Source organism: Salmo salar, chromosome ssa15 (assembly GCF_905237065.1).
Source record: "Salmo salar chromosome ssa15, Ssal_v3.1, whole genome shotgun sequence".
NCBI classification, from domain to species: domain Eukaryota; kingdom Metazoa; phylum Chordata; class Actinopteri; order Salmoniformes; family Salmonidae; genus Salmo; species Salmo salar.
This window is the reverse complement of record NC_059456.1, coordinates 89,530,008-89,553,210: the sequence shown is the minus strand read 5'-3', so window position 1 is coordinate 89,553,210 and position 23,203 is coordinate 89,530,008. Positions and strand designations below refer to the sequence as shown.

The following is a 23,203-nucleotide window of genomic DNA, read 5'->3' as shown; positions in this document are numbered from 1 at the left end:
CCCCATCCAACCTGACAGTGCTTGAGAGGATCTGCAGAGAAGAATGGGAGAAACTCCTCAAACACAGGTATGCCAAGCTTGTAGCCTTATACTCAAGAAGACTCAAGGCTGTAATCGCTGCCAAAGGTGCTTCAACAAAGTACTAAGTGCCTTGTTCAGGGGCAGAACGACAGATTTTTACCTTGTAAGCTCAGGGATTCGATCTTACAACCTTTCGGTTACTGGCCTAACGCTCTAACCTCTAGGATACCTGCCGCGAATACTTATGTAAATGCCCCCAAAAATTCTAAAACCTGTTTTTGCTTTGTTATTATGGGGGTAGCTTGATGAGAAAAAAATGATTATCAATTTTTAGAATAAGACTAACATAACAAAATGTGGAAATAGTCAAAGGGTCTGAATACTTTTAGAATGCACTGTATATATTAAAAAAGTATTTGATAAAAAAATGTTAGCCCACGCAAATGCATTGAATAACAGATTCACTAGATGGAACAAGAGTCCCCCCCAAAAAAAAAAAAATCGAAAAGAAGTTTGTTCTGAAGTGTCTATCTTATGTGCGAGAACAGTAGATGCAGTGGTTGGTGCATGCCGACTGACCCGTATGGTGGATGGAGTGAGCAAACCCACTCCATTCATGATTTTGTTCTTTGAAATCTTAGAAAGTAGGCATCGTAAGCGCAGCTGAAAGTTTTTTGGAACTATTTAACAGCAGAGGCATTACAAGGAATCCTGTCGCTGAATGTTTTGTCCACAGTGATTTGGATTATCACTGAAGGAGTAGGGTGGGGCTTTTTGGGCTTTATTTTTGTATCGTATAAAATGGTGGTATTCCCCGCAATGGATATTAAACTTTTTTTGTTCAATACCCGTACAGGAGGTGGCAGAAATACACCAATGGGTGCAGTTTGCCATAAAGCCTTAAAGAAGAAGGAGCCACCGGTCGGAAATGGCGGCGAGTAGTGCGGATGTAATTTGGAAAAAGTTGGTGAAGTAACAGCTGTGCTGAAATGCCAACAATATGGGTGTCAGTTCTGATGGTTTGGAGTGGGAGGATGAGGGTCAAGGACCGGAAGGGTCAGAATGGGCTCCTGAGTGGTGCAGCAGTCTAAGGCACTGTATCTCAGTGCAAGAGGGATCACTACAGTCCCTGGCTCGAATCCAGGTTGTATCACATCTGGCTAAGTCCCATATGGCGGTGCACAATTGGCCCAGCGTTGCTGGGGTAGGCTGTCATTGTAAATAACAGTTTGTTCTTAACTGACTTGCCTAGTTAAATAAATAAAAATATTAAGACATATGTAGAAGAGAGATCATGGTAAAGAAAGCATAAAGAGGGCCAAGGTAGGAAGCAAGAGTAATGATGTGTTGGAGTGAAGTGGTAATAGTGTTTGAGACCACAGGGCCTCATTTACACCCCATCTGACTAACTAATGCTGTAGATGAAGTGAAATTAGCTTGGTTAATTGGAAATGGTATATTGTTAACATTTTGTGGTAGCCAGGCTCAGCAAGAGAAGATTCTGATAATGGAAAAGCTTATTGGGAAGAAGATTAAAAGCCATGGCCCTGGTGCTTATGCTAGATTGAGTCGAGTCATCACTGAGGTACCAATATATGTCCATAGATGATATTAAAGAAAAAAAGGGAGAAAGAGTGATTCAGGCCAGAATGTTGGTCTGTAGGAAAGAAGGTCAAAGAAATGAAAGCCTATCAGTGCTGTTGAGGTTTAAGAAGGTTATGCCTGGGAAAGTACATATAGGATTCCTTAAATTCAATGTCAGAATTTGTCCCATCCCCATTAAGGTGTTTTAAATGCAAAAGAATGGGACATGTAGCTGTTCAATGTAAAGGAAGTAAAAGCTGTGCCAAGTGTGGAAGGGAACATGGTTACGGTGAATGTGGTGTCAATGTGAAGGTTAAGCGTTGCAATTATGGGGGTGGAACATAGTGCAGTATTTGGTGGATGCCAGGTGCAGAGAGGCTCAGAGATATAGAATTAGTCATGATGTATCGTAAGCAGACGCTGTAAGACTACAGTGTGGACTGCACTGTTTATTGGTTACGGGCTTGCAGGTAGCCTAGTGGTTAGAGCATTGGACTAGTAACTGGAATGTTGCAAGATCAAATCCCCGAGCTGGCAAGGTAAAAATCTGTCGTTCTGCCCCTGAACAAGGCAGTTAACCCAGTGTTCCAAGGCCATCATTGAAAATAAGGATTTGTTCTTAACCGACTTGCCTAGTCAAATAAGGATACAATTTCACAGTAAGGTCTACACTTGTTGTATTTGGCGCATGTGACAAATAAAGTTTGATTTAGAACGATGGAGCTTCCATGGCTGCTCCTGTAATAAGTGGACCTAATGTCAGGGCTGGTGTTTCTGCTGGTCCTGGCATGGTTTGGAGGTCTATTCAGAAATCTGGCGCTCATGAACGTGCAATGTCAAAGGACACTTTGATAATTAATAAAGTTGACTAGCTTTTATTGGTAAGGTTATCAATACGACTCGGTTGTGGAAAGCAGAAATGCCAGATTGAAGGTTATTGTGGAGACGGCAAAATAGATATTGGGGGTAACAGATGTTTACTGTTGACGTGCTGAACAATCCTAAGGGTTGATTGTTTCAGCATTATTTATATATATATATATATAAGTTGAATGGGGTAGGGGTGTTGGGGGTGGAGTTTTTTCTTTGGGGGGGGGGAGAGAAAGTAGGGATTTATTTGGTTTTCGATTTTATTTTCATGGCAGTACAGAATTGGTCAGATCATGATTGATCGTACATTCCAGCCCAGGAGGTGGCGGCATGCATTTAAACGATTGTCTGCGGACCGCCATGATAGCATAGAAGAAGAAGCCAGATCAGTGAGTTAGAACAAATATTCGACAGAGCTGCTTTTTGAAGAACGTGTTCAGACCATTTGAACAATAAGGTAAGACTTTCAAATACCATAGATGATCATTATTGGAAATTAGAGAAAGTGCTAGCTAGCAATGGACGCTAACACGGTAGCAAGCTGATCCAGCTACAATATCCGAGTGTTTCCTCAAGCGACACAATGGAGTTGATAAAAAGACGACTAGTCAGATAGCGAAAACGCTCTGAATTTACAAATGGACAATTGACAACGCTCTGAATTTACGAACGCCCAGAGCGCACTCTGGCACTCCAGAGTGAATTTACAAACAATTAATCTCTTCCTCTGTCTATAGGCTTTTTCCAACGAACCATGGCATGACAGAGTTAGTGCCTACAAGACGCCATTGCTGTTCTCTTTTGGCCATAACATGTCACACCCCTCGTGCCTTATTGCTTAACTATTTTCAATAAAATCATAAATACACAAGTTTAACGCAGTAAATACATACTATTTGGCTACGGTTTTGCTAGCCTGGCTAATTAGTTAGCTGTTGTACCGTTAGCATCACGGTGGAGTTGGGTTGCGAATACTTTGGGCGGTGTAGCTACGGGTATAGGCTGGACACATTCAATTTGTAACGCTTTTATAAAAAGTTAATTGCATGCGTCATGGAACACAGTTAAGTAATATTACCATATGGCCCAGCTGCTTGCCGTAGTTCTATACATGCCCAATTTTAGTGCATTTTTCACCCTGTCATCTCCTATTAGTTCTATTGCACTCGCCTTCCGAACCTTCCAGCCGATTGTTCTGCGTCGCAATGCCTGCCTCGCTATTGTTGTGGCATTGAGACCTTTCTACTTTCCTCAGCTACTTTGTGTGCAAGCTCACTCACTGTATGCTAGGGTACACATTGTGGTGACTCACATGCTGACCAGACCGGAAATGTCGCGTGCACGAACGTTGCAAAATAAATGTAGAAATCCATGTTATTCAATTATTGCGCGCCAACAAGCGTCTGCGTTGCCAAGGGCTGAAATAGAAGTCATTCCTATTTCTGAGCAGATCGTGGTGCAAGTCCTGCCTTTTCCATCACCTCATTGGTTTATAGAAGCAGGTACCCACATGCCATCTCCTCATTGGTTATACCCACGTGGGTGATTGAAAGATGAACTGTTTTTCGTTGTCGTGGTAATACTATGAAAGTTTATATGCCAATCACCATATAAGTTCAAAGATGGAAAAAGCCTGGAAGGAGGAGAGATGACTAGAAACGATTCGGTTGACCGTTTTATGTGTGGATTAATTGTCGGAGTAGAGGATCTTGTGCATTTCAGGTAAAATAACAACTCAATGTTTATATCCCAGGACAAATTAGCTAGCATGTGCAAACTAGCTAGCTAAATTGCCATACATGTTTAATGCTTTTCGACCTGTCCCCAAATTAATGTAATTGGTTCAGAGTTGTTTTGATATTTTAACTTGCGTGTTGTGATCGCGTTTGGTGTGGGGGGACAAAATGCATTTATGTGCAATGGCGCACGCGCACAGCTGGTTTGGGCTCCGTGTCAGTATTAGCAATGGCTGGCACATAGCCATCACATTTTAAATGTTTCTACTCCATGGTTAGTGATTTTCTTCTTCAGAAAAAGGTGTATACCCTAAACAAAACACATGTCCCTGTCCTCTTTTTCAATATGTGACCAATTTTAAAACAGTCATTGTTCAATGTTCTTTGGCCGTTTTTCATCCTTGGGTGAATTTTGACTCGTTCCATTGTCCAGCCTACTCTGAGCGCACACTGGCTGCTCTGGCCGAGGAGTGGGATTGATCCGAGCGTTCTGACCTCACAACGTCGGTCAAGCACCCAAGCTAACTGGCAAAGGTTGGCTAACTTGCTAGCTACTTCCAGACACAGAGAGAACACTGCACACTGACCATTTTACTCACACTAGCAGAGCTGATTAGACTGTTTTCATGTTATCTAGAGTGTTGTAACTGTACTGCTGGCAACAATTTAAATTAACCTCTAGGGTATGTGGGACGAAATCGTCCCACCTACTCAACAGCCAGTGGAATCCCGTGGCGCGATATTCAAATACCTTAGAAATGCTATTACTTCAATTTCTCAAACATATGACTATTTTGCACCATTTTAAAGACAAGACTCTCCTTTATCTAACCACACTGTCCGATTTCAAAAAGGCTTTACAACGAAAGCAAAACATTAGATTATGTCAGCAGAGTACCCAGCCAGAAATAATCAGACACCCATTTTTCAAGCTAGCATATAATGTCACCAAAACCACAGCTAAATGCAGCACTAACCTTTGATGATCTTCATCAGATGACACTCCTAGGACATTATGTTATACAACACATGCATGTTTTGTTCAATCAAGTTCATATTTATGTCAAAAACCAGCTTTTTACATTAGCATGTGACGTTCAGAACTAGCATTCCCACCGAACACTTCCGGTGAATTTACTAAATTACTCACGATAAACGTTCACAAAAAACATAATTATTTTAAGATTTATAGATACAGAACTCCTTTATGCAATCGCGGTGTCCGATTTTAAAATGGCTTTTCGGTGAAAGCACATTTTGCAATATTCTGAGTAGATAGCCCGGCCATCATAGGCTAGCTATTTTGACACCCACCAAGTTTGGTACTCACCAAACTCAGATTTACTATAAGAAAAATTGAATTACCTTTGCTGTTCTTCGTCAGAATGCACTCCCAGGACTTCTACTTCAACAACAAATGTTGGTTTGGTTCCAAATAATCCATAGTTATATCCAAATAGCGGCGTTTTGTTCATGCGTTCAAGACCCTATCCGAAGGGTGACGCGCCGGCGTGTTTCGTGACAAAAAAATTCAAAATATTCCATTACCGTACTTCGAAGCATGTCAAACGCTGTTTAAAATCAATTTTTATGCGATTTTTCTCGTAAAATAGCGATAATATTCCGACCGGGAGTCGTTGTCTTCGTTCAAAGACTGAAAATGTAAAATGGCCTCTTCACGTGCACGCGCGCACCCGTCTCATTGTTCTCAGATCGACCACTATCCAAATGAGATCCTCTGTCATCATTCAACGTTCTGGCGCCTTCTGAGAGCCTATGGGAGCCTTAGAAAGTGTCACGTTACAGCAGAGATCCTCTGTTTTGGATAGAGATGACAAAGAAGGCCAAGAAATGGTCAGACAGGGTACTTCCTGTACAGAATCTTCTCAGGTTTTGGCCTGCCATTTGAGTTCTGTTATACTCAGACACCATTCAAACAGTTTTAGAAACGTTGGAGTGTTTTCTATCCAAAGCTACTAATTATATGCATATTCTAGTTTCTGGGCAGGAGTAATAACCAGATTAAATCGGGTACGTTTTTTATCCGGCCGTGAAAATACTGCCCCCTATCCATAACAAGTTAAGATTGCATTGCTGTACACTCTATTTTATAAACCGTCAGCAACAAATGTGGCTGAAATAGCCGACTCCACTAATTTGTATGGTTGTTCACATACTTTTGTCTATATATAGTGCATTGGGCTGTCTTTTGCTGTATAACATATAGAAGTTGTCCCTTTTTCAGGTTTAGAAGTGACTGCTAAATGCTTACTCCCGTTCGTATAAACTGGTTAGCATAGCTAGCATACAGAAATTGGTAGTCATGTCAACGATGACATAAACATGTGTTGGGGTAGACATCCATACAAGTGTTATTCCCCCCCCCCCCCACAGTCTGAAATGCACACAAACAATAGCCTAATTTTGCTTGGGGCAATGAGGAGAATCTGGATATTTCCCCCATGGCCCTTTCCCCCACGCGTTTCCATGGCAGTTACATTGTTTTGGGCAAATTTGATTGTCTGCTTTGTCCCAGGCTTCGCTAGTAACGTTACCAGTTAGGCTAGCTAAAGTTAGTAATCTGTATGGCTACCCTAACTCAGTTTTTTGTTTGACAGTGTGTGTTTTTCCTTCTCAACAGCGTGATTACGGCAAGTGGATATTAAGAGAGATTCGTCTTCGTAGGTGGTGATCTGAAAAAAACTTTACAGTACAAGCAAATCAACCAATCCAGGAAATTGTGTGCTGCTGCTTGTTACAGAAAAGACGTCATGCAGCCCTCTAACGTCTGTTGGGCCTTGACGATATGGATGGTCCAGCTGGCCTTGATTGTTCTCACTGTTCAAGGTGGGGTCATATCTGTATAGAATCAGAATCCTATTTCTTTTCATCTCTCTCTTTCTACAGATGGTAGTTTGAAGCTTAAACTACTACAGTTTATGGGTTGAATTGAAGGTGTTGTCTCCTGTATTTGGTCATTAACATTGAACTCCACTTTGTCTCCACCTCTTTCAGCTAAAAACTGCACCAAACCCATAGGAGGGCCAAACATGGTTTTGTCAGATGCCTTCATCACTCAAGAGACATTTGTAGATGGTGCAAAAGTCACTTTTCAGTGTGCAATTGGATATGCCAGAACAGGAGGGTCTCCATCAGTCACCTGTACTGCTGGCATGTGGAGTGACGTGAAACTGGAATGCGGAAGTAATATAATTGTCTATTTATTTTTGTGCTGAAAAGTTGTGCCATTCTTGTAAATATTTCCAGTTTTTACTTACCCACTTGAAACTTGATATTCATTGCCCATCCTTAAATCTAAATGAAATTCGGACCCGTTTTGTGCCAACATTCAACTCATTCTCACTCTGTCATTTTGAAAGTCTGACTGGTTTTCTCTATGGTTGTTTCAGGGAAGTCGTGTGGCTCCCCAGGAGAAGTGATGAACGGCAGGTTTAATCTCTCTGAGGGGATCTTGTTTGGAGACAAGGCAGTTGCTACCTGTGACACTGGGTCAGTGCAAGGCTATTTCGCTCTCTCCTCTCCTCTGTCTGAACTGAATGCTTTCTTGAGTCTTAGCTGTGATTTCTTAGTGTTTCACAAAGCTGTCCATTTGTAGGCCTAATTATGTGATTTCCAAATAGGCCTTGATCAAACTTCCCCTCCCTAAAAGTTATATTTATTTATTTTCATTTTTGGCGTATTATGTCATTACTTATCTTGATCAGAGCTGTGAACAGTCCTGTTGTTACTCTTACTATCCTGAAAGCAAAGTTCTAAAAACTGTCTTGTATTGTCTAATCTTTCTATATTTCAGCTATATGCTTGTGGGCAGCGGTGTAAGGACCTGTATGGATGGAGGCTGGGATGGCAGAGTTCCTGTTTGTGAAGGTTGGTAATCTGAAGGAGCATGTCAAGTGAAAATAACATTAACAGTTCTGTGCTTGTTCCTGACTCAACTCTTCATAACTGCTGTTGTGCTCTAATCTGCAGTGGTGAAGTGTGGAAAGCCCCCAAACATTGTCAACGGTGGGCCTGTTGTCCCACCTGAAGATACGTATGACTATGGAAGTGTAGTGCAATATGACTGTGAGAAGGATTACACTCTGGTTGGAAGTAAATCCATAACCTGCCGTGAGAATGGAGAATTCCAGCCAGCTCCACCTGAGTGTAAAAGTATGTTGAAAGCTTTCCTTTTTTTTACCATTCTTTTTTTTTAAATGGACGTAAGTATGGTTGTTGACAAAACATAGAACTGATCACGGAGCAGTTCTATTTGGGCTTCCACTTCCTTCCTCTACCACACAATCATGAGCATGGTCAGGGTCCAGACAACCTAATGTAGCAGGCGGGGGAAAAAACAAACCCTCCTGAGCAGAGTTCCCTCATCTGGCTTTCAGCGGAAAGGAAGGTTGAATTAGCTGTGTCCTTGAAAACCAGATACATCTGATTGTTGGCATCTCCCTTAAGACTAGGGTCCAGATGACCTCTGACAAATAAATGTAGAAATATCACAGTATCGAGCCTAATAAAATTAAACATAAGCACAGATGTGCATGAGACAGGCTAAGCAAACCGTCTAGAACATGTATAATGTGTTGGGCCTATTCTAAAAACCATGATGCTACATTGAGCTCAGAGGAAGTGGGTCGTTTAGTTCTGAACATAACCATAAGCGTTTGTTTTGTTCCACTGTTCCGACCTGCAAAATAAATTTAGAAATGCATTATCTGAATTAGGCCCACAGAATTATACCTATGGAGGAACTTTGAACTATTGAGAGTTGGCTTAAAGTTGGACCAGAGCTAGCTAGCTAAAAAGCTCTGTGCACAGAGCGACACCGGAATTAAAGTCACGTCTTAGTAAATCCAATGTGAAATGTAAAACTGATATCCTTAACTAGCATTGAAAGTGTTAATCCATTCTTCTGTAACTTAAAAATCTCTCCCTAATTTCTGAATCACACTTGTAATGTCAGTAGTAGCCTGTTTCGCAGGGGCAGGTAGACAAAGTGAGGTCTTTGCATAGGCTCTTTTTTTCAATTAAAACTTCTGTTGTAATTTTACCCTTTTTATCACCAATTTTGTGATATCCCATTGCGATCAAATGACGATTTGTCTCGTCGCTGCAACTCCTCAACAGGCTCGTGAGAGGTGAAGGTCAAGCCATGTATCCTCCGAAACAACATGACCTGCCAAGCCTCACTTCGCACGCTTAACCCGGAAGCGAGCCTCACCAATGTGTCGGCGGAAACACCATTCAACTGACGACCATTGTTAGCCTCCAGGTGCCCGTCCTGCCACAAGGAGTTGCTAGAGTGCGATGAGCAAAGTAAAGCCCCCCTGGCCAAACCCTCCCCTAACCCAGACAACGCTGGGCCAATTGTGCGCTGCCTTATGGGACTCCCGGTCACGGCCAGTTGTGACTCTGCAACACTGCAATGCAGTGCCTTAGACTGCTGCAGCACTCGGGAGGCCCTCATAGGCTCTTTGTTGCGTTTTTTTGTGGGACTGAAAAATATGCCTGGAACGTAAAATAACATTATTAACCGGTTTCCATGCTTTTAAAATAACCGTTCTGTTCCGGAACAGTTTCGTTCTGTTCCTCCAAAAAATTATTTTATTTTCCGGTTTTTGGTTCTGTTCCCTGAGCCGGTTCCAACCCTCTGTTACAATAGAATCTTCCCTATTTATTGAATAGATAATGATTAGTTGCAGGATTCATAAATAGGTGGTTATAACAAAAAATATATATTACTTCAAGTAGCCTAAAACTTGTAGCTAATGACATCTCTTTGTTTACGTCTGCAGTGGTCTCATGTCCTTCTCCTGTTGTTGAGAATGGCGTTCGGATTGATGGCCGTCCCCCCTACACGTACAAGTCTTTTGTGACGTATAGATGTAACGCTGGATATGAGATGGAGGGACAAGCCAGTCTGACCTGTGAAATAGAAGGCTGGTCAGCTCCTTACCCAACATGCAAAGGTAAGACTAATTTCAGTGTTTGTTATTTAACACACTTTAGCCTAATATTTTAGCTTAGATATTTTGCATCATTTGGTGTTTATGACAGGAAGACCAATATGTCGGCAAACTGGCTTTTTTAATGGAACCGACCTCTACTCATATAAACTCAATTACTTTTCATGAGACAAGATTGTAGTTGAATTAATGTTCATGCTAATTGTTATTTTTCTCCATATGTGTGCCTGTGCATAGCAATCTCAAGTATTTATTTTCTCTGTATGCATTATAAGTTTGGATTTGGTCAATGTAGTTTCCATCTATTTCTGTCCTGTTTTTGATCCATTCCTTGATACTGGCCTCTGCATTTTTAGTAGCAAAGCTGGTTACGATTGAAGACAAACTGTTGTTCAACATTTGATCCATTAAAATAATCCTATGCTCTAGTGAGCTACTTACCTTCCATTGACCTCTGCTACCTTCACACTTTGAGAGGTTGACTAACCATCTTGTCCAAGACCATTCTACTCCTCAGACCACACTGGCTGACTAAAGCATTTGAGGGATCACAACAGTAAAGTGTTGTGACAGACTGGACATCAATAGTTAGGCTACTGGCCTAATTGTATATTATGTCTTTATAGCCCTTCTGACTACCACAAAGCCCACTACTACAAAGAGAACCACAATCCAAGGTACAGTCCATTTTAATCTTGTGTGTGTGTGTTTTAGGGCTGTCCCCGACCCCAAAATAAGTTATTGGTAGACAGAGAGTCGTCTGTTCTTTCGATTGGTCGAAATTTTAAAACATGCATTTTCCCCTATATAGACATACCCTATGTTTGAATAAAATCAACTGTGTAGACTACTTTGCCTGATGCTTTAAGCACTGCAATTAAAAACTAAGACGCACACATTACTGAAGAAGGATCCAGAAATCAATATAGCCTAACCAGAAGAATAAAAAACTGTTCCCGATCTGCGTGCCAGTTATGGTTTTCATATGCAGATTTTCGTGGAACAGTTTCATTTCATTTATAATAAAGTCTTCATCTGAAAATCAATCTCATGTGGTTAATCAAAATTCTATCTAAATTTAAAAGGAACTTCTATTGCCATTGCCAATATGTAAAGATAGCCAACAAATAAAAACTTTGCAGTACCGCAGGTAGAAAATATCCTATAAATCACATTAGCTATGCATGGCCTGTTTGCAAGGGAACATTGTATCAAATATTTAACTTGGCTCCTGCCTGAAGCTTGCACTAGCGAACTTGCATCATTGTATGAAATATTCTGCGCCCTCAGTGAGGATAAGTAATCAGTGAGGCCTTTTGTATGAAATTTCCACCAGATTAGTGACCCTTTTTTTTTCTCGCCCCTTTCTTGCTTAGTAGTTATCAGAAGGGAAAGAGCTGGAAAGATTTTTCAAATATGCTACGTTGAGCTATTTTCATTCTCAATGAATGTAGAAATGGACTTTGTTTACTTGCTTTTTGAGGCGAAGAAAAATTACTTTGAGAAGCTCCACAGTGATTGTCTTAATACACAATCAGATATAGTTTCAGATCCCCAAATGGGCACATTTTTATAAGCCTGCATTATGCGCAGGCCAGGTAGCCTAGGCCTAGTTTTATGCATGATCAGGTGTGTCGTTACTCAAGAATGACAGGAGCGTATGGCATCAATATCATGATATCAACTCACAGCATGCATTTTGTATTTGTGTATCATGATCAGTACAAAATAAGTACCAATTCACAAATGTAAATCACTATTAACAAATGCCATTTTCTATCCAAACCTTTTTTTGTATTTGTAAATCGATACATTACAAAAAAAAATGTTTTGTAACTGCAGATATGCAGGTTATTTCCAAGGGCCTTAAGTAAAATGACTGCCATAAAGATTTGCACATAAAGAGATGCACAAATATGGCAAACCTGCAACTCCATATTTGGAAGCGCTTAGGTCACCTGACTTTTGGCAGGGATTTGACGACAAGAAAGATTTGTAGTCGTAGAAAAAAGTTGATCCATTGATGCTGTTGACCCGGCTCACTGGTTGCTGCGGAAAAGGAGGTCAAAGGGGGTGAGTGTAACCGGTGTGAAATGGCTAGCTAAACTCAGCAAAAGAAAACATCCTCACTGTCAACTGCGTTTATTTTCAACAAACTTAACATGTGTAAATATTTGTATGAACATTGATTGCCTGCAATGACAAGCTCAGTCCGATAATGCTGTGACACACCGCCCCAGACCATGACGGACCCTCCACCTCCAAATCGATCCCGCTCCAGAGTACAGGCCTCGGTGTAACGCTCATTCCTTCAACGATAAACGCGAATCCGACCATCACCCCTGGTGAGACAAAACCGCGACTCGTCAGTGAAGAGCACTTTTTGCCAGTCCTGTCTGGTCCAGCGACGGTGGGTTTGTGCCCATAGGTGACGTTGATGCCGGTGATGTCTGGTGAGGACCTGCCTTACAGCAGGCCTTACAAGCCCTCAGTCCAGCGCCTCTCAGCCTATTGCGGAGGGATTGTGCGTTCCTGGTGTAACTCGGGCAGTTGTTTTTGCCATCCTGTACCTGTCCCGCAGGTGTGATGTTCGGATGTACCGATCCTGTGCAGGTGTTACACGTGGTCTGCCACTGCAACGACGTTCAGCTGTCCGTCCTGTCTCTCTGTAGCGCTGTCTTAGGCGTCTCACAGTACGGGCATGGCAATTTATTGCCCTGGCAACATCTGCAGTCCTCATGCCTCCTTGCAGCATGCCTAAGGTACGTTCACGCAGATGAGCAGGGACCCTGGGCATTTCTTTTGGTATTTTTCAGAGTCTGTAGAAAGGCCACTTTAGTGTCTTAAGTTTTCATAACTGTGACCTTAATTGCCTACTGTCTGTAAGCTGTTAGTGTCTTAATGACCGTTCCACAGGTGCATGTTCATTAATTGTTTATGGTTCATTGAAGAAGCATGGGAAACGGTGTTTAAACCCTTTACAATGAAGATCTGTGAAGTTAATTTGTAAAAATCCAAATATCTTTGAAAGGCGGTCCTGAAAAAGGGATGTTTCTTTTTTTGCTGAGTTTAGTTAGCGGTGCGTGCTAATAGTGTTTCGATCGGTGACGTCACTCGCTCAGACCTTCAAGTAGTTGTTTCCCTTGCTCTGCAAGTGCTGTGGCTTTTGTGGAGTGATGGGTAACGATGCTTCGAGGGTGACTGTTGTTGATGTGTGCAGAGGGTCCTGGTTCAAGCCCAGGTTGGGGTAATGAGAGGGATGGAAGCAATACTGTTACAAAGTCTTATCCCATATCCTACACCTCCCCGCTACCTTTTGCATGCATCTCCTAGGGAAACTGTTAGAGGCCTCAGGAATACTTATGTCTCCTTAATGCTCATCTGTGCAACATGAGACAGAGGATGGATTATAATCACTTACAATGTATGACATATCCTTCACATTTAGTGGTGCTATAACACTGGCCAGCTAATTCAACTATTTGGGTGATGAATGCGTGTACACACCGCCTAGTGTTGAAAATATAGAGTAATCTACGGCTAGGGTTTCGATTTATTTACGTTGGACATACTATGGTTACCATACTATAATTTCTGCAGCCTTGAAAGGCAGGCATCAACATGGCCGAAAGAGAGGCTGCAGAGTTTTTATAGAAATCATTTACTGAGAACTTTGTCTTTATGGCAGTCATTTTACTTAAGTCCCTTGGAAATGACCTGCATATCTGCAGTTATAAAAAATGTATAATGCAATATATCGTGTTAGTACAGTGAGGGGGAAAAAAGTATTTAATTCCCTGCTGATTTTGTACGTTTGCCCACTGACAAAGAAATGATCAGTCTATAATTTTAATGGTAGGTTTATTTGAACAGTGAGAGACAGAATAACAACAAAAAAATCCAGAAAAACGCATGTCAAAAATGTTATAATTATTTGCATCAAATTATTTGGATCCATATTTTCCATCCTAACGGAAACTCAAAGGGTTTTTCGTTTTTCTTGGTATAGAAACACCATAATATTAATCATATTAATTAAGCAACATTTCTTAATCAATCACAAATACTATTTTCTTAAAAATAAGATTTTAAATTCTCTAGTATAACTACTGTTGAAGGCTATCAAATGCTTCTTGAAGATGCCCTCAGGTGGTCAAACTTACAAGATTGTAAGATGGCACCGGAGCAGAAGGCAGACGTTTTACGTGCCCCCAACCGATAGTTTTCGTTCGTTTATCTGCGTTAAATTTTTTTACTATTTTTGTACATAACGTTGCCGCTACCGTCTCTTATGACCGAAAATAACTTCTAGTCATCAGGACTGCAATTACTCACCACGGACTAGCTGAATTATTTTTCTTTCATGACTCTGACAAGCCCGAGGCGAAGGATATATGGCTCCCTCGGGAACAGGCCCCGATCCCAGTGATCTGCGTGAAGAGGAGGTGGAGAAAGAGGCCGGAGAGCGGGCTGCCTTCTGAGAAGTCGGAGGCGATTGAATAAACCCCCTCATCTGCTTGCAAACATGCAATCTTTGGACAATAAAATGGACAATTTACTGGGAAGATTAAACTACCAACGGGACATTAAAAGCTGTAACATCTTATGCTTCACGGAGTCATGGCTGAACGATGACAATATCAGCATACAGCTGGCTGGCTATACTATGTACCGGCAGGATAGAACAGCAGCGTCTGGTAAGACAAGGGGCGGCGTTCTATGTATTTTTGTAAACCGCTGGTGCACGATATCTAAGGAAGTCTCGAAATTGCTCGCCTGAGGTAGAGTTTCTCATGGTAAGCTGCAGACCACACTACCTACCGAGAGAGTTCTCATCGTTATTTGTAGCTGTTTACATACCACCACTGTCAGGCTGGCGCTAAGATAGCATTGAATGAGCTGTATTCGGCATAAGCAAACAAGAAAACGCTCACCCGGAGGCAGTGCTCCTAGTAGCCAGGGACTTTAATGCAGGGAAACTTAAATCCGTTTTACCAAATTTCTATCAGCATGTTAAATGTACAACCAGAGGGGGGGGAACTCTGGACCACCTATACTCCACACGCAGAGGTGCATACAAAGCTCTCCCTCACCCTCCATTTGGCAAATCTGACCATAATTCCATCTTCCTGCTTACAAGCAGAAATTTAAGCAGGAAACACCAGTGACAAGATCAACAAAAAATTTGTCAGATGAAGCAGATGCTAAGCTACAGGATTGTTTTGCTAGCACAGACTGGAATATGTTCCGGGATTCCCCCAATGGCATTGAGGAGTACACCACATCTGTCATTGGCTTCATCAATAAATGCTTCGATGACGTCCCCACAGTTGCCGTACGTACATACCCCGACCAGAAGCCATGGATTACAGACAGCATCCGCACTGAGCTAAAGGCAAGAGCTGCCGCTTTCAAGGAGCGGGACTCTAATCCGGAAGCTTATAAGAAATCCCGCTATGCCCTCTGACGAACCGTCAATACAGGACTAAGATTGAGTCGTACTACGCCGGCTCTGACGCTCGTCGGATGTGGCATGGCTTACAAACCATTACAGACTACAAAGGGAAGCACAGCCGAGAGCTGCCCAGTGACAAGCCTACCGGATGATCTAAACTACTACTATGCTTGCTTCGAGGGAAATGACACTGAAACATGCATGAGAGCACCAGCTGTACTGGACAACTGTGTGATGTAAGACCTTTAGACAGGTCAGCATTCAACTAGCAAGTGTCTTCACTGACATTTTCAACCTCTCCCTGTCCGAGTCTGTAATACCAAGATGTTTTAAGCAGACAACCGTAGTGCCTGTGCCCAAGAACACTAAGGTAACCTGCCTAAATAACTACTGACCCGTAGCACTCACGTCTGTAGCTATGAAGTGCTTTGAAAGGCTGGTCATGGCTCCCATCAACACATCCCAGAAACCCTAGACCCACTACAATTTGCATACCACCCCAACAGATCCACAGATGATGCCGTCTCTATTGCACTCCACACTGCCCTTTCCCACCTGGACAAAAGGAACACCTATGTGAGAATGCTATTCATTGACTACAGCTCTACAGCCCTCAAGGCTCATCAATAAGCTAAGGATCCTGGGACTAAACACCTCCCTCTGCAACTGGATCCTGGACTTCCTGACAGGTTGTCCCCAGGTAGCTTGGGTAGGTAACACATCCGCCATGCAGATCCTCAACACAGGGGCCCCTCAGGGGTGTGTGCTCAGTCCCCTCCTGTACTCCCTGTTCACTCATGACTGCACAGCCAGGAAAGACTCCAACACCACTATTTTTAAGTTTGCCGATGACACAATAGTGGTAAGCCTGATCACCGACAACGAAACAGCCTATGGGGGTTCAGAGACCTGGCCATGTGGTGCCAGGACAACAATCTCTCCCCCTGTGATGAAGACTAAGGATATAATTGTGGACTACAGGAAAAAGAGGACCGAGCACGCCACTGTTCTCTTTGACGGGGCTGCAGTGGAGCAGGTTGAGAGGTTCGAGTTCCTTGGTGTCCACATCACCAACAAACTAACATGGTCCAAGCACACCAAGACAGTCGTGAAGAGGGCACGACAAAACCTATTCCCCCTCAGGAGACTGAAACGATTTGACATGGGTCCTCGGATACTCAGAAGGTTCTACAGCTGCACCATCGAGAGCATCCTGACTGGTTGCATCACTGCCTCGTGTGGCAACTGATTGGCCTCCGCCGCAAGGAACTACAGAGGGTAGTGCGTACGGCCCAGTAAATCACTGGGGCCATGCTTCCTGCCATCCAGGACCTCTATACCAGGCGGTGTCAGAGGAAGGCCCTAAAAATTGTCAGACTCCAGCCCCCCTAGTCATAGACTGTTCTCTCTACCACACGGCAAGCGGTACCGGTGCGCCAAAGTCTAGGTCCAAGAGGCTTCGAAACAGCTTCTACCCCCAAGCCATAAGACTCCTGAACATCTAGTCAAATGGCTACCCAGACTATTTGCATCCCCCTCCCCTCTCCACACCACTGCCACTCTCTGTCATCTATGCATAGTCACTTTAATTAACTCTACCTACATGCACATACTACCTCAAATAACCGGTGCCCCCGCACATTGATTCTGTACTGGCACCCCCCTGTATATATTATTTTTTACTGCTGCTCTGTTATTACTTGTTACTTTTATCTCTTATTCTTATCCGTATTGTTTCATTGTATGGTCTACACCGGGGGTGTTCGGCACATGTGACTAATACATTTTTATTTTATTTGCATTAACCTCTATGGGCTAGGTGGGACGCTAGCGTGCCACCCGTGGTGCACTCCATCAACAGCAGGTGCATTTCAAGAGCGGCAAATTTGAATCCAAATAAATGTCAAAATTCAAATTTTTCAAAAATACAACTATTTTACACCATTTGAAAGATAAACATCTCCTTAATCTAACCACGTTTTACGATTTCAAAAAGGTTTTACGGCGAAAGCATAAATTTAGAGTATGTTAGGACAGTACATTTACAAGAGTTGTGTGTAATGTTTTGTCAAGTCAAAGACAGGGTCACCAAAACCATAAAACCAGCTAAAATGATGCACTAACCTTTTACAATCTCCATCAGATGACACTCCTAGGACATTGTTAGACAATGCATGCATTTTTAGTTCTATCAAGTTCATATTTATATCCAAAAACAGCGTTTTACTATGGCATTGATGTTGAGGAAATCGTTTCCCTCCAATAACCGGCAGTCAAGTCAGCGTCACTAATTAAAATTAGAAAACATTGGTAAAATATTATATTGTCATTTAAAGAATTATAGATTTACATCTCTTGAACGCAATCAACTTGCCAGATTTAAAAATAACCTTACTGGGAAATCACACTTTGCAATAATCTGAGCACTGCGCCCAGAAAAATACGCGTTGCGATACAGACTAGACGTCATGTTGGGGAGATCTAAAATCGAAAATACTATGTAAATAATCCATTACCTTTGATTCTCTTCATCAGATGTCACTTCCAGGTATCACAGGTCCATAACGAATGTAGTTTTGTTCAAAAAAGCTCATCATTTATGTCCAAAAATCTCCGTCTTGTTAGCACATGATCTAAGCCAGCCGGACTTCTCGTCATGAACGAGGGGAAAAAATATATTTCCGTTCGTTCAAACATGTCAAACGTTGTATAGCATAAATCATTAGGGCCTTTTTTAACCAGAACATGAATAATATTCAAGGTGGACGAATGCATACTCTTTTATAACGTATTGGAACGAGGGTACCCAACATGAACTCGCGCCAGGTGTCTAATGGGACATCATCGTTCCATGGCTCTTGTTCGGTCAGATCTCCCTCCAGAAGACTCAAAACACTTTGTAAAGGCTGGTGACATCTAGTGGAAGCAATAGGAAGTGCCAAAATATTCCTCAGCCCCTGTGTTTTTCAATGGCATAGGTTTAAAGTCAATACAACACATCAGGTATCCACTTCCTGTCAGAAAATGTCTCAGGGTTTTGCCTGCCAAATGAGTTCTGTTATACTCACAGACACCATTCAAACAGTTTTAGAAACTTTAGAGTGTTTTCTATCCATATATAATAAGTATATGCATATTCTAGTTACTGGGTAGGATTAGTAACCAGATTAAATCGGGTACATTTTTTTTATCCAGACGTGCAAATGCTGCCCCCTAGCCCTAACAGGTTAATGGTACTAGTGGTTCACACTTAAATAACGTGCCATAGAATTCTGCGGCGCCATGCAAGCTGTGCCGCAGTACGCTGCAACTTTTAAAGGACGAACCACTGTAGGAGCGCTCCAAACAAAAGACAATGAATAAATTAACAACTTGTAAATGGAATTACATAAACCAATAGATTTTCCTCAAGTCTAGCCTAGGTTGTGCACTCGACCAACACCGTGTCCACTCCTACAATCACAACGGTAAGACTATTATTATAATAATAATAATGTTATTGACTGCATTAACCGAAATTACCGTAACCAAATAAACATTTTAGATTAGAAATGATGGTAATTAAAGGTAAATGTACCGCTGGTGATACTGGTGTGCCTTCCCTGCGGCCTCCGCAATGGATTAGTCCACTCAGACAGGCCTCCGCAATGGATTAGTCCACTCCAGACAGGCGTGAGTCAGACAGGTGTGCCATACATGTATTTTTTTTTTTTTACATTTGCCACTACCCGACTAGAAATCCAGGTTGACCAACAGCCAAACAGTCAACTAAATGGGGTCAGCCCTAATGTTTGTGTGTGACCAAAGGTATGTGGACACCTGCTCGTCAAACATCTCATTCCAAAATCACGGGTATTTATATGAAGTTGAACCCCCCCCCCCGGAAGGCTTTCCACTAGATGTTGGAACATTGCTGCGGGGACTTAATTCCGTTCAGCCACAATGGCGTTAGTGAGGTCAGGCACTGATGTTGGGCGATTAGGCCTGGCTCGCAGTCGGCGTTCCAATTCATCCCAAAGGTGTTCGATGGGGTTGAGGTCAAGGCTCTGTGCAGGCCAGTCAACTTCTTCCACACCGATCTCAACAAAACATTTCTTTATGGACCTCCCTTTGTGCATGGGGGCATTGTCATGCTGAAACAGGAAAGGGCCATGCCCAAACAGTTGCCACAAAAGTTGGAAGCACAGAATCGTCTAGAATGTAATTTTATGTTGTGGCGTTAAGATTTCCCTTCACTGGAACTAAGGGGCCTAGCCCGAACCATGAAAAACAGCCCCAGACCATTATTCCTCCTCCACCAAACGTTACAGTTGGCCCTATGCATTCGGGCAGGTAGTGTTTTCCAGGCATCAGCCAAACCCAGATTCATCCGTCAGACTGCCAGATGGTGAAGCATGTTTCATCACTCTAGATAACATGTTGCCACTGAACCAGAGTCGAGTCCAATGGCGGCAAGCTTTACATCACTCCAGCCAACGCTTGGCATTGCGCATGGTGATCTTAGGCTTGTGTGCGGCAGCTTGGCCATGGAAACCCATTTCATGAAGCTGACGTGGCTTCCAGAGGCATTTTGGAACTTGGTAGTGAGTGTTGCAACCAAGGGCAGATGAGTTTTACACACTTCAGCACTCGGCGGTCCTGTTCTGTGAGCTTTTGTGAACTGCTGAGCTGTTGCTTCTAGATGTTTCCACTTCACAGTAACAGCCTATGACTGTGCCACACTGAAAGTTACTGAGCTCCTTCAGTGTTTTTAAAAAAATTTTTAATGTATTTTAACCTTTATTTAACTAGGCACGTCGGTTAAGAACAAATTATTTACAATGACGGCCTGCACCGGCTTAACCCGGACAATGCTAGCCCCCTGGGACTCCCAATCATGGCCCTTTTGTGATACAGTAAGCCCACTTTACTGCAATTGTTTGTCTATGGAGATTGCACCTGTTGGCATCAGGTTTGGCTGAAATAGCCAAATCCATTCATTTGAAGGGGTGTCCACATATGTATGTGTGTGTGTGTGTGCTTGTGATGGCTTTGCTTCTGACCCCTATCATTACCTAGCCTACAGGAAATCAGAGTGCCTGTTGTACAGCTGAATGACCTTCACATATTTGTTTTAGTGTTTGAATGAGATATTATGCCAACACTTTGTCACCTAACACCTTAACTCATTGTATTAGCCTAACCTTTGATCCTTTGGTAATAGTGTGAGGTTAATGTCTGAGGCTTTTGAATGACCTTAACACCAAGTTAATGTCATAGTCTCTGGCTGAGGTGAAGAATCATCATTGGTTCTGTGAGGTATATTCAGCCTAGTATGCTCACTAAATTCCCCTAGTTATTTGTCTAAACTTCCATTGACACTTGAATTATACATTCAAATGGAATCTGGACGGCATCCAGTGGTAGTTTATGGTGGCTTTTCTCCATCAGACTCTCCTTCGCCTGAAACAAAGGATTGATTGTGATCTGAATATTTGTAACAATGTACCTGTCAAGTGGTCATGGAGAAAAACATGACCCATATCAAATGCATGAAGTAATCCTCACTCTGTCCTCACAAATGGCTGACTCCTATCTTGAACTATGTGAGCTCATGGCCTCTAACACGGAAATAAAGTGTTGGATGTGTTGAAATGTGACACTAGTTTGTTGACTAGCATGCCATGCCACTAACAAGAGCCATCAAACTAGTAGTTTAGTTTAAAGGATGATGATAATAAATAAAAAGACTGTTACATATTATGAACTGATTGTTATCGCATCAATTCAGGAAATGTATCGCAATATGGATATTTTTTTCCCATATCGCCGAGCTCTAACATTAGCGCCACCTCCATTCTTTCACTACGTTATTTTGATTTGTTTTATCTAACATCAGAATGTTGTATCAGTGTGTGTTAACCCCAATGTCACTTCTTTATGATACAGATCGTGTAACTCGTCCCACTGATCTAACCCCAAAGGCCAACGGTAAGCTATGCTCCAGTTGCCATCTATCTAAATCAAATAACATTTTATTAGTCATGTGCCAAATACAACAGTGAAATGCTTACTTACGAGCCCCTAACCGACAATGCAGTCGGTTGGTGATGTAAGGATGGGCATTTGAAATTATTTCAGTATTCAAATAATATCATATTTTCAGATATCCGGAGAGTCTAAATAGATGTTTTAAAGAAAATGTTGGTGTTATTTCTGTTTACTTCAATGGAGACTTGCTCACATGACGAGAGAGAGCCGGTGTGCTGCGATCTCACCGTCTGTGTGGCACAGAGGGGAGAGCAAGACCGAGAAAGTAGCCAAACCGACTCGCGCTAGTTTGACAAACTTGTTGCTGCCTTAAGTTATCATACCATCTGATAGTGCCTTGACTGCATCAAATTGTGGTTAAGCTAGCTAAAGTAGCTTGGCTAATTGAGGTTATTTTTCAGCGCTCCCTGTCCAATGTCTACAACTCCATTCATATTTGAATAACTGTGCACATCTCTAATGTTGTTACAACAGTTAGCCATCACCCAGTGGTTATCTAGCGATTGTTGCACAACGGGATGGAATCTTTTGATTGTTCAAGCCGTATTTAGACTATTGATGAGTCATCTTCACTGCAAATTCATGTCACCTTCCTTCTGTGTATGCTTATTTATTTACAGACAACACTGGGATAATAGCAGGTTCTGTTGTAGCTGTTCTTGGTAAGTTGCAGCAGATGCTATTTTTGAATGACGAGCTATGTGGATAACAACAATATCAATCAAGGAAGATACTATAGTCTATTGCAGTCTAACATTAGCGTCATGCCAGTAAGTTTTGGTCAAATTCACAGAACTATTCTTCTGAAGAAGAGTTTCATTGGATTGGCCACTTTCTTTTCAAATCAAGTTATCATTCAACAATTGTGTACTTGTTGCTGTAATATTAATTAATTTTAACACATACTCACCAATGTATAGACTTTATGTTTATTGTGCAGAACTGACAGTTATTTAATAATAATTTGCTATTGTTACTGGCATACCAATATTATTTTTTTCATTATATTCACAATAAGGGAAAAGGAGCAGGAATGTTTTAAAATGTATGCCAAGTAAAAATGAACTACCTCAGATGTTAAACAGAATAATACCTTATGGATTCATATTTATTTTTCTTTCTAGCCGTTATTTGTCTTGCAATAGTTGCAGTAGTCTACAAAGTTAAACGAAGGTAAGAGTTCTCATTTCATTAACATCCAACCAATGCTTGCTTTGTCATGGCTCCACCCTCTTTTCTTCATAACTCACTAAAATGTTTGGAGCTCAGTTTCATGTGTTCTTGCATCGTTGCCACCGATGCCGGTTTCTGCCAATGCTGCATAATTTATGTTTTAAGCTTTTTGGTGTTTTGATATCAATACACTAGCCACATTAGTGGTGCAAAGTGAAGGCAATGGCCGTGTCAGAAGTTAATTGCTCTTTTAGCATTGAGCTGGTTGGTGTGTGTCATTGAAGAGGTCTAGAGGGGTAGTCACTTAGGTGGTGGGCAATGGTGGCGGTTTTCTAAGGGTGAGAAATAGCGGATGA

General features: G+C 42.0%; 1 protein-coding gene across 1 annotated transcript in view; it reads left to right on the top strand.

The window, feature by feature from the left end:
• Positions 1-23,203, top strand: part of LOC106572544 (C4b-binding protein alpha chain) — a 42,434-nt gene that overhangs the window by 16,711 nt on the left and 2,520 nt on the right. The window contains 9 exon segments of the mRNA XM_014146797.2: positions 7,227-7,415; positions 7,622-7,721; positions 8,026-8,099; positions 8,202-8,384; positions 10,019-10,192; positions 10,816-10,866; positions 21,573-21,614; positions 22,295-22,336; positions 22,799-22,847. Coding sequence (XP_014002272.2) covers positions 7,227-7,415; positions 7,622-7,721; positions 8,026-8,099; positions 8,202-8,384; positions 10,019-10,192; positions 10,816-10,866; positions 21,573-21,614; positions 22,295-22,336; positions 22,799-22,847 — 904 coding nt within the window.